This window comes from Emydura macquarii, unplaced genomic scaffold, assembly GCF_026122565.2.
Source record: "Emydura macquarii macquarii isolate MOO-44397 ecotype Brisbane River unplaced genomic scaffold, CSIRO-AGI_Emac_v2 contig_1410, whole genome shotgun sequence".
NCBI classification, from domain to species: domain Eukaryota; kingdom Metazoa; phylum Chordata; order Testudines; family Chelidae; genus Emydura; species Emydura macquarii.
This window is the reverse complement of record NW_027131547.1, coordinates 1,502-14,559: the sequence shown is the minus strand read 5'-3', so window position 1 is coordinate 14,559 and position 13,058 is coordinate 1,502. Positions and strand designations below refer to the sequence as shown.

General features: G+C 47.3%; 1 protein-coding gene across 2 annotated transcripts; it reads left to right on the top strand.

Moving 5' to 3' along the window:
* Nucleotides 1–488: 488 nt before the first annotated feature.
* LOC137156277 (zinc finger protein 271-like) lies at nucleotides 489–12,306 on the top strand. 2 transcript variants are annotated; one of them, XM_067552994.1, is made up of 4 exons: nucleotides 489–615; nucleotides 3,664–3,790; nucleotides 8,585–8,698; nucleotides 9,109–12,306. In XM_067552994.1, the coding sequence occupies exons 1-4, from the start codon at nucleotides 589–591 to the stop codon at nucleotides 10,866–10,868; spliced, it is 2,028 nt and encodes a 675-aa protein (XP_067409095.1). In that variant the 5' UTR covers nucleotides 489–588; the 3' UTR covers nucleotides 10,869–12,306. The 2 variants fall into 2 exon arrangements, with proteins under 2 accessions (XP_067409095.1, XP_067409094.1); XM_067552993.1 differs by lacking the exon at nucleotides 489–615 and having other exon boundaries at nucleotides 3,195–3,790.
* The last annotated feature ends 752 nt before the right edge of the window (nucleotides 12,307–13,058 follow it).

Genomic DNA, 13,058 nt, shown 5'->3' with positions numbered 1-13,058 from the left:
CGGGCCAGCAACTGCGGCCCGGGGGGCGGGGCTGAGGCGGGCTAGACAGGAAAAGTGGGCGGGGCTCCCCCGCGAGGCCCCGCCCTTTTCTTCCTCAGGCTCCCGCTGCCCGCCCCGCCCGAGGTTGGTGTCCCGGAGCTCGGGGGAGAGGGCAGCGGGCGGGCTGGGGGCCGAGGTTGGCGCACGGGGGTCGCCCCAGGGCCCTGCTGGGACGGAGGAGCAGGGGCCGGTCCCCGAGTCGGGTCAAGCCCCAGCCCGTCGCTTGGCTGCCTGCCCGCGCGAAGGAGCCGCGCGCTCGTTGCGGGCCGCCCGCGGCAGGTTTTTGGGACTCGTCGGCTTCCGTCTACTTCCGGCCTTTATCCAGCCGGAAGCGGAAATGCAAACTCGGCCATCTTTGCTCCGGGCATGTCTCTCCCCCTCCCTCTGTCCGCTCTGCCGTTGAGCCGGGGGGGTTGGGCGGTGGCTGACGCCGGTCGCGGCTCTCGAGGACTCGGCGGGCCCCGGGCTGGCTCGGGGCAGCCGCTGCGGGCTCTAGGGGCCGGGGTGAGCGGGTGCCCCCAGTCCCTGGAACCTGGGGGCGGGAGAGAAATGGCTGCGGGGGAGCTGGCGGCTCGGGTAAGTGAGGGGGATGGGAGGGCTGGTCTGGTCTGGGGGTGTGGGAAGGAAAGGTTGGTCAGGTCTGGTCTGTGCGTGGGGCAGGGCCCCCACATTGGGGGGGGGGGGAGGAGAGGATACCCTTTACAGGTGCCCCCAGCCCAGGCTTCTACCCCCGTAACCAGGGGGAAAAAATTGAGGCTAAATTGTAAATCGTGCCTGAGGCTATTTATAGAAACTGATCCCCTGTGGCTCCGTATCGATTGTCCGGAGCGTGTGAGGTTCGCTGGTGCCAATCAGAAGCCGTGTTAGACCCGTCTCAAGCGACGTTGTGAACAGTAAAAACAACAAGAGTCCTGTAGCACCTTAAAGACTAACAGATTTCTGCAGGCATCAGATGCGTGATGAAGTGGGTTACAGCCCACGAAAGCTCATGCGCACAGAAATTTGTTAGTCTTTAAGGTGCTACAGGACTCTCATTGTTGCTGTGTACAGACTAACACAGCTACCCCTCGGGGACTTTTCACTGTGAACAGTGAGTTGTTAGGCCGGGCTCTTCTCTAGCACAGAGAGTGTGGGCTTGTGCCGTTAAACTAGGACTTGTAGTTTGAGACTGAGAGACAGAGATTTGTGCTCCTCTCTGTGACATGGTCTATCATATCAAGATCAAGAACTACCAGTCCCAGAGTTCCTTGTGCACAGGCAGGAGGGAGGGACAGCTGGTGGGAGGAGCAAAGCAAAGCACCATAAGACTGTGGGAGTCTGTGCTGCTGCTGCTGCTTCTGGTAGGATTTGCAGACCCAAAATATAAGTGAGTAAGTGTCTAATTCACTCACAGTCACACACACACACACACACACACACACACCCATACTGCCATGTCTGGTGGTGGCTATAAATACAAATCAGGCAGCCCGAAACATAAGGAAGTAAAAGAAAGGGAACTAAAAGAAGCTAAAGGACACCAATCTATCTGCCAGTTTTTCAAATCAGACAAGGTCTTTCTGCAGTCAGGCAATATACTAACTAGGGAAGCAAATGAACAAAATCAAGACTTTGACAAGATATAATACCTTTATAATGACCAAAAAGTTACAAAATAGTCAGCAAACTTGTAGGACTCTCGGGTTGGGTGTTATCTTAAACTAAAATAGCAAGGGGGAGGGGGGTTTTTTCAGAAATGTAGAATACGTAACCGTGATTTCAGAGTTCAAACTTTTTTCATGGCTCATGAGATTGTATGCATGGGATGAGGGATTGTGGTATGTGTGTTATAAGTTTGTACAGGGCCCCAAAAAATTATGCTTGGTGTTTTCAATAGGCATTGCTGGGGTAGACCATCCTGCTGAAAGACATCAGCTTTCTTGTGTATAAGTTCAATCACTTTTTCTTGTGTATAAGTTCAGCTAGTTTTTGTATCAGAATCAATACTGCTACTATTAAAAATAAAAATGTAGGGCTTTTATGCTCTGCCAGTCCAGTTGAATATCCATCATTCTCTGTTATTTAACAACATGCAGGGTCAGCATATGCTGTTTGTTTATGTTACCTTCACTTTAATAAGACTGCAGGGAGAGAGGATTTCCACTGTATACGTTTTTAGTAGAACTGAGTTTTTCCACAGCTTCACCTCTGTGAGTATCCTCTGATAATCTTGCTATGAAATTAGACAGAGCAGACCCTGTATCAAGCTTCATTTTAAGTCTGACTTCATCTACATATAAAGAATTCCAAACAACACTTTGTTTTTATCTAAATTGATCCGTTCTACAGATGCTATAACTGTCCTGCGGTTTGTCATGATGCATAGTTAACTCTAGTTATGACTTGAGTGCTGCCCCTCACTTGAGTCCTGTCCACACATGAAACCCCTAACTTGAAAGCAGCTCAGCTGCCTGCAGAACGAAGAACCATGGGAAGTGCCACCAAAAGTCTTAGCAACATACAGGAGTGAGAGCAGCACCGGTGTGGACAGTGGACACAGTTACTCAAGTGTTACTTCGCTGTGTGGCTGCTCTTGCCTAAACTAGGCTAATTTGTGAGAGTAACTCAACTGTAGACAAATGGAGTTAACTCTGTGGCCGAGACACTGTCACATAGGGCTCCACGTTGTCTCTTGCTATAGGTGGGATGGTCCTCTACTGAGCTATTGTACAAATCCATTTTCCCCAAATACCTAGGCGCTTTTAACCCTCCCCTCTCCCACCCTCATTAAACAAACAGTCCCTCTGGCTGCAGACAGCAATTTCCTTGTAGTTTCACTTTCACAGGGCATCTGCAGTTACTGTCAATTCCACTGTATTCCTGGATCTGGATCATGTCCTCAGTGCCAGTTGTTGTCTTTTTATTATGCAATGTGCCAAAGAACTCAAAGAAACCTCGCAGGCACAGTTGGGTTCCAAATATCACAATTAGTAAATTTACACAGAAACCCAAGGCCAAGTAACGGACACATGGCTCCTCTGACTAGTTCTGGAGGCTTCTAAAATTTAGAACACCATGAGCTCCACTAAAGAGCTCATAAATCATTTAAAGAAATACTAACCTAACCTTTTACACTACCCCTTCTTTAAGGTAGGGCCTGAAGTTTAGAGCTAGGGTGGAAATTCTCCTGTATGAGGAAGCAAACCCCTGAATGTGCTGATACCAAAGCTTTGTTGCCAGCCTACAGCACTCAGAAGCAAAGAGTAACTCTGGTAACTGAGGAGATAGGCTTAAAAACGAGATAAACGGTGGCCATTTTGAATAAGGGCAGTTTGACTCCAACTGGCCTGAAAGTAATGGGAGGTGGCAGCCATGTTGAACGAGGGAGAATGTGCGAGTTCTGCGCCAGGAACTGTGAGATCATGGGAAATGTCCCAAAATCCCAACTATATATTGTGAGTCTCATGATAAAATCACCGGAGTTGGTAGCTCTGGGCATCACAGTTTCACCATATAAACAGTGTGTTTTTAATGAAAGCTTTGAGAAGTTTTCCCTTCCCCAGGGAAAGTTCCCTGCTCTCTGTGGGGAAGGGGGATTTTGCCACCTGGCCTGTGACTGAGCTGGTGGGATTGTGGCTGTTTCAGGGGCTGAGGACCTTCGAGGAGGTGGCTGTGTATTTTACCGAGGAGCAGTGGGCTCTGCTGGACCCCCATCAAAGAGACCTCTACAGAGATGTCATGCTGCAGAACTATGAGAATGTGACCTCGCTGGGTAAGGATTCCTGTCCCCTCGGTATTAGAAGGAGTGGGGTCTCTGAAGCATCTGGGTTGGCTTCTGCTCAGGGTTCTTCCCTGGTCTCTTAGATTTCAGAAATCATGTGAGAGAGACTGTTCTCTCCTGAAACCTCTCCCAGGGGAGATGAAATTTGGAGACACAGCGGAGATGCTAATGCAACTTCATTCCCAGAGCTTCCAAGGGAGAGGATGAGCTGTATGTACCACTCTGTGGGCAGGTCCACACTACTGCTCAAGTCGATCTAAAAAGACACCCCCTGAACAACCCAAGTTACAGCAACCTAAGCGCTCTCCACACCAGCATTGTGTTGGCAGGAGACATTCTCCTGCCAACATAGCTCCACTTCTCATGGATGTGGAGTAATTATACCAATGGGAGAGCACTCTCCTGCCGGCATACAGCATCTTCACCAGACACATTACAGCTGCGCTGCTGTGGTGCTTCTAGTGTAGACCTGCCTTGTGTTTTTACACACGGATTCTCACACACACACAAAGAGATGTTTCCTCTCCATCCTTTTCCAGGAGAGTTTCCATGGCTGGAAAGGGCTCTGGTATCAGCGGGGTTAGGAAGGGAGTAAAAGGTTGCACAACACAGTCATAAAATCCCCCAGTGCATGGAGATCCCTGAACCTCCTGCTGTTTCTAGTGGGTGCCCTAGGGCTCAGTTCTTGATCCAACACTATTTAGTATTTTTATCAACAGCCTTCATGATGATGTAAAAATCTTTGCAGGTGAGGTTTGTGGATGACACAAAGATTAGTGGGCAATAAATAATGAGGAGGAGAGGTTATTGTTACAGAGTGATCTGAATTTCCTGCCTGAATGATCATAATCCCATAAAGTGTGTTTCAGTACAGCCAAATGCAAGGTTTATACATCTGGGAACCAAGAATTCCCATTATACTTACAGCATGAAAGATTCTGGGCTTGTCTACGCTACGGAGGTTAGAGCAGCACAGCAACACCACTATAACCCCATAGATGCAACCTACTGCAACAGAAAAAGGGACTTTTATGTCACTGTAGGAACACTACCTCCCTGAGTCTTACTAACTATTTTGATGAAGCATTTTTCTGTCAACCGAACGTGTCTACAATGAGGGTTAGGTTGGCACAGCTATGGCGGTGTAATTGAGCACTGTCGCTGTCAGCCTAAATTGTAAGTGCAGATCAGGCCTCTGTCTTAGAAATGACTCATTTAAGAGAAGGTCCTTAGAGTCATAGAGTTTAAGGCCAGAAGGGACCATGTCATCTAGTCTGACCTCCTGTATATCACAGGCCCCACAGAACCTGCACACAACCTCACAACCGAAATTAAACCAAAGTATTCCAGACCTCAGGAGACTAGACCATGATGTGCCCCAGGCAGATAATAAGAGGAACCAAGGTGCACAGAATCCGAGGCCCCAACAATGGCAGGGAAATGATTAAGTGAGATACACTCCCATAATCCTGGCAAGTGACCTGCACACACATGCTGCAGAGGAAGGTGAACAAACCCCCAAGGTCCCTGCTAGTCTGACCTGGGGGAAAATTGCTTCCCAACTCCACGTATGGCAATCAGTTAGACCCTGATGATGGGAAAAAGAACCAGCCAGCCAAGTACCTGAGAGAGAGAATCCTCGGTACCACCTCAGAGCCCTGGCCTACCCCATCCAGTGCCCCATCTCCTGCCATGATCCTCCCTGATGCTTCAGAGGAAGGAGATTTTTAAAAAATCCCCAAACCCTCCCAGGATCCGTTGCGGGAGGGAGGGGAGATCCTTTTCTGACCCCTGCTGGTGGCCAGTTGAAACCCTGAAGCATAAACTTTAGGCCCATAAAATGTAAACCAGAGGTGAACCCAAAGGCTGTTGAGCCCTGCTCCCCCACCAGCACAAGCAACCCAGCCAGACAATCACACTCAAATTTGTCCAGCTCTCAAAACCAATGGCGTTGTTTGCCCCCACAACTCCTATTGGGAGGCTTTTCCAGAACCTTCCCCCTCTGATGGCTAGAAACCTGCTTTCCAGGCTGAATTGATTAAAGGCCAGTTTATACCCACTTGGTCTTGTGCCAGCATTGTCCTTCAGCTTAAATAGCTCTTCACCCTCCCTGGTATTTCCCCCCCCCCCAAATTTATTTCTAGATATCTCACTATTCTTTTGCTAGACTAACCAAGCCAAACTCTTCCAGTCTCCCCTCATAAGACAGGCCCACCATTCCCCTGATCATTCTAGTAGCTGTTTTCTACTGCTGCTCCAATATAAATTCATCTTTCTTGAACATGGGTGGCCAGAACTGCACTCAGTATTCCAAACGAGGTCTTAGCAGTGCCTTGTACAATAACATTAATACTTCTCTGTCTCTACTGGTGTTGCCTTAGCAGTCACATTTGCCTTGTACAATGACTCATAGTCATCTAGTGATTGACCCACACACCCAGGGCTGTCTCTCTGTCTTCTGATGAACCACAGTTTGGCAGTGCCTTTCACTTTGTATACTGAATTATACCCTTGAAGGGTGAGTTCACAGCCATCAGTTGCAACAAGGTCTGTGATCCACCCAGTCATTAGTACTGCATTACAAGGCAGCAGGTCATCATTTTTGAGGGGTCTGTAACTTGGGAACCCCAAAAGGAGATTTGGTTCACAAACATTACTCAACTCCCCAAGGAGGCACAAATGTCAAAGTGATCTGAGTAACTGTTCAGATTTTAGAGTACTTACAAGAGTGGAGCTTTAAAGTCTGTAAAATGGCGGGAATGGAAACCCGCTAGCTGTTTTTCTGCATTGGTGCATGCATACTGTAAAAAAAAATTACATTTCTTAAGTGCCATTCTCAGTCTGGGTCCCCCAAAGATTTAGGTAAAATTATCTTGGGTAAAACTCAACAGATTGAGACCATGTTGACCATCATCACTTCAATAGTTAGATCTCTAGCTCTATGCAAAAACAAAAAACCTAGAAACATTTTGAAAATGGCTATTTTTTTCCAGGTCTTGTATCTCTGGAACCTCTAGCTCAAATGACCCCAAGTTTGGGTCATTAGCTGTATCCTATACCCTTCTGAGACACACCAAATTTCAAGGGAGTCTGACAAAGCACGTCGATTTTAGAGGACTTAGAAAGGTCAACCTTTTAACAGAAGTCGTGATACAAGTTAACTACAGTGGCGCTGCCATGGCAGTACAATTTCCTGATTTTTTAGAAGTTTGAAATACGTTAAATCTGTATTTTCTGGTTTTTGGAGGTTTCCGTGTCACTGAATTTGACATTCTAGAAGGGCACGACACACCACTAGGCAACTTAACTCTGCATTAATTAAGGGGTTTTTTTGTTTTGTCATTGAATAATGATTATAATAATTTTTTGTGACTTCAGTTGGTCACCTACCATGGTCTGGAAAGAATATTTTCCCCTCACGTACAAGTGGCTAGTTGTATACTGGGATGGGGTCTTTGTTTGTATGTTGTCTTTCTCTGACACATAAGAGAATAGCCACAGTTGAAGATGGGACACCAGGTGAGGTGGATCAGTACTTTGACTTGGTATAGAGAATCCTTTTTCTAGATTCCTGGCTGGTGTGTCTTATTCACATGCTCAGGGTCAAATTGATCACCTGATTTGGGGATGGGAATTAATTTTCCTGAAGCTCAGATTGGCTAGGACCTTGGTGGGTTTTAGCTTTCCCAAGTCTGCCATGTTGGGTCTGTCTCACCTGCTGAGATCATCTGAGCATATTTTACAAAATCAATTCCCTGCCATTGCAAGGGCCTCAGAGATTGGTGGCATCTTGGTGTCTCCTGTTCTCTCCCTGTGCCACACAGTTTACTCTCCTGAGGACTGAAATGTTTTCAGCTAAAGTCTCTGGGCTTAATGTTGGGGGCTCCTGAGTGAAAATTAAAGGCCTGTGATACACAGGAGGTCAGACTAGAGGATCTGAGATCATGGAAAATGACTGCCTCAGAAGGACTACTACAGAAAGGGATCTGGGCATCTTAGTGGACCACAAGGTAAATCTGAGTCAACAGTGTAATGCTGTTGCAAAAAAAGCTAACATGATTCTGGGATGAATTAGCGGGAGTGTCATAAGTAAGACATGAGAAGTAATTTTTCTACTTTACTCTGCGCTGATCAGGCCTCAGCTGGAGTATTGTGTTCAGTTCTGAGTGCCACAATTCAGGAAAGATGTGGACAAATTGGAGAAAGTCCAGAGAAGAGCAACAAAAATGATTAAAGATCTAGAAAATATGACCTATGAGGCAAGACTGAAAGAACTGGGTTTGTTTAGCTTGGAGAAAAGAAGACTGTGAGAGGACATAACAGCTTTCAAGTACGTAAAAGGTTGTTACAAGGAGGAGGGAGAAAAATTGTTCTTCTTAACCTCTGAGGACAGGACAAGAAGCAATGGGCTTCAACTGCAGCAAGGGAGGTTTAGATTGGACATTAGGAAAAGCTTCCTAACTGTCAGGGTGGTTAATCACGGGAATAAATTGCCTAGGGAGGTTGTGGAATCTCCATCATTGGAGATTTTGAAGAGCAGGTTAGACAAACACCTATCAGGGTTGGTCTAGATATTACTCACTCCTGCAATGAGTGCAGGGGACTGGACTAGATGACCTCTCGAGGTCTCTTCCAGCCCTATGATTCCATGATCTAATGGTTTCTTCTGACTGTAAACTCTGTGAAGAATACAAGGGCACCCACTGATCCAGCACATCTGGAAACAGCAGTCTCTCAGGATAATTGTAAAATCCTGGTCTCACCTGTTCTCTTTCCCTGGGGCAGGATTTCCAATTGCCAAACCCAACATAATATCCCAGCTGGAAAGAGGGGAAGAGCCGTGGGTCCCAGATCTCCAGAGCTTTGAGGAAAGGGACATCCTGAGAAACACGTGCACAGGTGAGGTATTGATTAAATGGGCGTAGAAACCATCCATCATTGGCATAAAAACTGAGATTCTCACAAAGGACCCGTGAGCTCACCCACTTCTGCCTCATTTCACCCAGGACAGGTTTGTGCCCATCTGATCTTATATCAGATGTGACTCAGGGCTTCTCACCCAGTCTGACTGACACCTGGCAATAGCTTCCTCCCCATTGTGTGTTCGGTTGGGATGTGGAGGCAGAATTGGTCCCTTCCTCTCTCCATTCTGGGGAGGTGTTTGTGGGGAGGGATTTGACTCCTGATTTTTCAATCTCCCCAAAAGATATTTTGGATTCTTTCCTGCCTTCTCATTCACTTTTTTGAGGTTTCCTTTCCCCCAGGCACAAGGAATGACTCCTGTCTGGGTTATCTCTCTATCCCGACAGGTGATGGGATGGCAGGTGAGAGTGAGGAGAGGAATCCTCATCAGGAAGGTCCTGAGCAAGTGGAACGACACAGAACTCTATTGGGAAAAGCTGACGGGGACATTTCCCAGAGTCCTGGGCAGGGAGAAGCCTGTGAGAGAAAGCAAGGAAACAATCCAGGGATGAAACTAGGTAAATCCACTTACCAAGTGGGAGGTGTGAAGGACCTTAAGGAAACCACGATCCAGCCAAGAGTCTTCAGTAAAGAGGAACCATATGACTGTGCTGAGTGTGGGAGATGTTTCAATAGGAGATCAAACCTTATAAGACATCAAAGAGTCCACACTGGTGAAAAACCCTATATCTGCCCCTGCTGTGGGAAGTGCTTCAACCAGATATCAAACCTGATTGTACATCAGAGAATTCACACAGGAGAGAGACCCTATAAATGCCTCGACTGTGGGAAAAGTTTCATGCAGAGCTCAGACCTTGTTTCGCACCAGAGAATTCACACAGGAGAGAGACCTTATAAATGTCCCGACTGTGGAAAGAGCTTCAAGCAGAGCTCAGACCTTATTTCACATCACACAATCCATACGGGAGAGAAACCCCATTACTGTCTTCAGTGTGGGAAATATTTTGCTTATTTCTCATCCCTTATTTCACATCGGAGAATCCACACAGGAGAGAGACCCTATAAGTGCCCCGACTGTGGAAAAACTTTCCGTCAGAAAGCATACCTCATTGTACATCAGAGAATCCACACAGGAGAGACACCATTTAGCTGCCCTGCGTGTGGGAAAAGTTTCAAGCAGAGATCAGATCTTTGTGTACATCAGAGAATCCATGTGGCAGAGAGACCCTATAAGTGCCTTGAATGCGGGAAAGGCTTCAGCCAGAGTTCAAACCTCCTTAAACACCAGCGAGTCCACACGGGAGAGAGACCCTATAACTGCCTTGAGTGTGGGAAACATTTTTCTAATTTCTCATCCCTTATTTCACATAGGAGAATCCACACAGGAGAGAGACCCTATAAATGCCCTGACTGCGGGAAAAGCTTCAGGCAGAGCTCAGACCTTAGTAAACATCGGAGACTCCACACAGGAGAGACACCTTATAAATGTTCTTTCTGTGGGAAAACCTTTGCTCTGAGCTCAAACCTGATTTCACACCAGAGAATCCACACAGGAGAGGCACCCTATAAATGTGTCAGCTGTGGGAAGAGCTTCAAACAGAGCTCAGACCTTATTTCACATAGAAGAATTCACACAGGAGAGAGACCTTATAAATGCCCCAGTTGTGGAAAGAGCTTCAGCCAGAGATCAAACCTCACTGTACATCAGAAAATCCACACTGCAGAGAGACCCTATAACTGCCCCGAGTGTGGGAAAAGCTGCAAGCGGAGCGCAGACCTTCTTTCACATCAGAAAATCCATGTGGGAGAGAAACCCCATAAATGTCCTGAGTGTGGAAAAAGCTTCAAGCGGAGCTCAGAACTAATTTCACATCGGAGAATCCACACTGGAGAGAAACCCTACAACTGCCCCGACTGTGGGAAAAGTTTCTGTCAGAGATCACACCTGATTAGGCATCAGAGAATTCACACCGGACAAAAACCCTTTAACTGCTCTGAGTGTGGAAAGAACTTTACCCAGAGTTCGGCCCTTATTGTCCATCAGAGAATGCACACTGGAAATAAACCATATACATGTTCTACCTGTGGGAAAAGTTACAAGGCGAAAGTCTCTCTAATATCCCATCAGAAACTGCACGCAGGGTAAAAGGCAGTTGGAGGTCTCCCTGTGGGGCAATCAGTCTGTGTCCTCCTGAAGCAAAGTATAAATGTGCTTTGTTTGAGGATGGTCTGGGTAGGTGCAGCAGGAGGGTTGATGGTTTGGGTTTCAGTGGAGGTTGGTTGGTGTGGCCCAGAAGAGGCAGGAACACTGGGTACTGTGGACTGGGTCGTTTCTGGGTCTGGGTGAAGCAGAGGATGAGATTTCTGTGAGTTCCACACACATGCTTTCCATTATAGAGAAGCGGTAAAAACGCCCTGTTGCAGTTTGTGTCTGCAGCTCCTCAGGGCATGTCTATATTGACCGTGGCAAAGTCTCTGCTGTCAGATCGACCTTTCCGGATCAATTGAGCGGTCAGTGAAGACCTGCTCAATGGATCCAGAAGTCGGCGCTGTAAAACCACCCCCTCAAGTGGCGTAGCGCTGCATCAATGGGAACGTGGTTCCCGTCGACGCAGGGCAGTGAAGACGCTGTGCAGAAGGGAAGCACAGCAGTCAACGGGCGTTATGCAAGCTACTCTGTATAGCTTGCGTAACTCCCATTGACTGCCGCTGAATCGCCAGGTAAGTGTAGACCACGGCTCAGTCATCTGAGGACAGGGGCCGAGGGACGTTACTCAAGGAAGCAGCGAAGGGCCCTGTGCAGCTGTAGTTATAAGGCAGTAGGAGCTGCCAAGCCGAAGGGACAGGATTTCAGAGCCATGCTCAACATATTGAGCATCTCTGTAGCTGTGGGGTGGGAGGGGAGGACTGGAGACAGGAATTTGTGGGGGAGATTCCCCAGATAGCTGTTGTCTGTGGGGGTTGCACTGTTTCTGGGAGGGCAGTATGGTGGAATAGTGACAGCAGGAGGAATGGGGACTCAGGACTCCTGGGTTCTATTCTTAGCTCTTGTATCGGAGATGGGGCTAGTGAGTTAAAGCAGTGGAGGTTGGGACCCTAGATTTCTAAGTTCAGTTCCCAGCTCTAAGGGGAGTGTGGTCTAGTGTGTCAAATCGCACCATCAGACAAATGCTGCGGAAGCTGGTAGATGCTAGTGGACACATTTGGGACACCCTGATTTCCATTTTAATGGCAATTCCAGCTGCCTCCACAGATCATGCACTCCCTGAGGTGATGACTGGGTGAATTATGTGACTACCAGAGCATCTTTTGTATCCTACCTGTGGCACATAGCTAGAGGTGGTCCGGATGTGGTATCAGGAGGGAGACTGATAGTTCGGACTCGGGTTCAATGCTGATCCGCGCTAGTGTCTCCTTGTGTGATCTTGTGCTAGTTATTTCCCCCCTCTCTCTGCAGCATCCATTTATCCCATCTGCAATGGAGATGATAGTTGCTCACCTCCCCAGGGAGTCATGAGATATCACTAATTCTTGTGTGACGAGTGACTCAGGAGGACAGAGGTGCCAGGGGATGGAAATTTTAATTTTTATTATTTTCTGACCCTCACCCATCACTTCCTGGCTTTCTGCGTGAGGGGCAGTGTGAGACTGAGCCAAAGGGAAGGGTTGCAGTGGGATTTCCTCACCCCTGTTTTCAGGGAGGGGCTCAGCTCACATCACACACTGGATCGTTCCTGAAATAACTGCCCCCGGAGGGATTTTTTTCCTTGTCTCAGGATGGTGGGGGTTGGGTCTCTTGTTTCTGGAAAATCAGATTAATCTTTATTTCTCAGTGAAGTTTTTACCTCACTTAGTTTCTGCTTTTCCAAATAAATTCCTAATAAAATATTTGTTGCAACTCCATCGTCTCCCAGGGAATCTCGGGCATTTCCTCTGTTGAGCTCTAAGGGTGGAGGACCAAATGATCCCAATCGGGTAAATACCCCATGAAATTCACTGTTGACAAATGCAAAGTAATGCACATTGGAAAACATAATCCCAACTATACGCACAAAATGAGGGGGTCTAAATTAGCTGTTACCCCTCGAGAAAGATCTTGGAGTCATTGTGGATGGTTGTCTGGAAACATCCACTCAGCAGCAGTCAAAAAAGCTAACCGAACATTAGGAACCATTAGGAAAGGGATAGATAATACTGAAAATATCATAATGCCACTCTATAAACCCTTAGTATGCGCACACGTTAAATATGGCTTGCGGGTGTAGTCACCCCATCACAAAAAAGATATGTTAGAAATGGAAAAGGTACAGAGAAAGGTAACAAAAATGATTAGGGG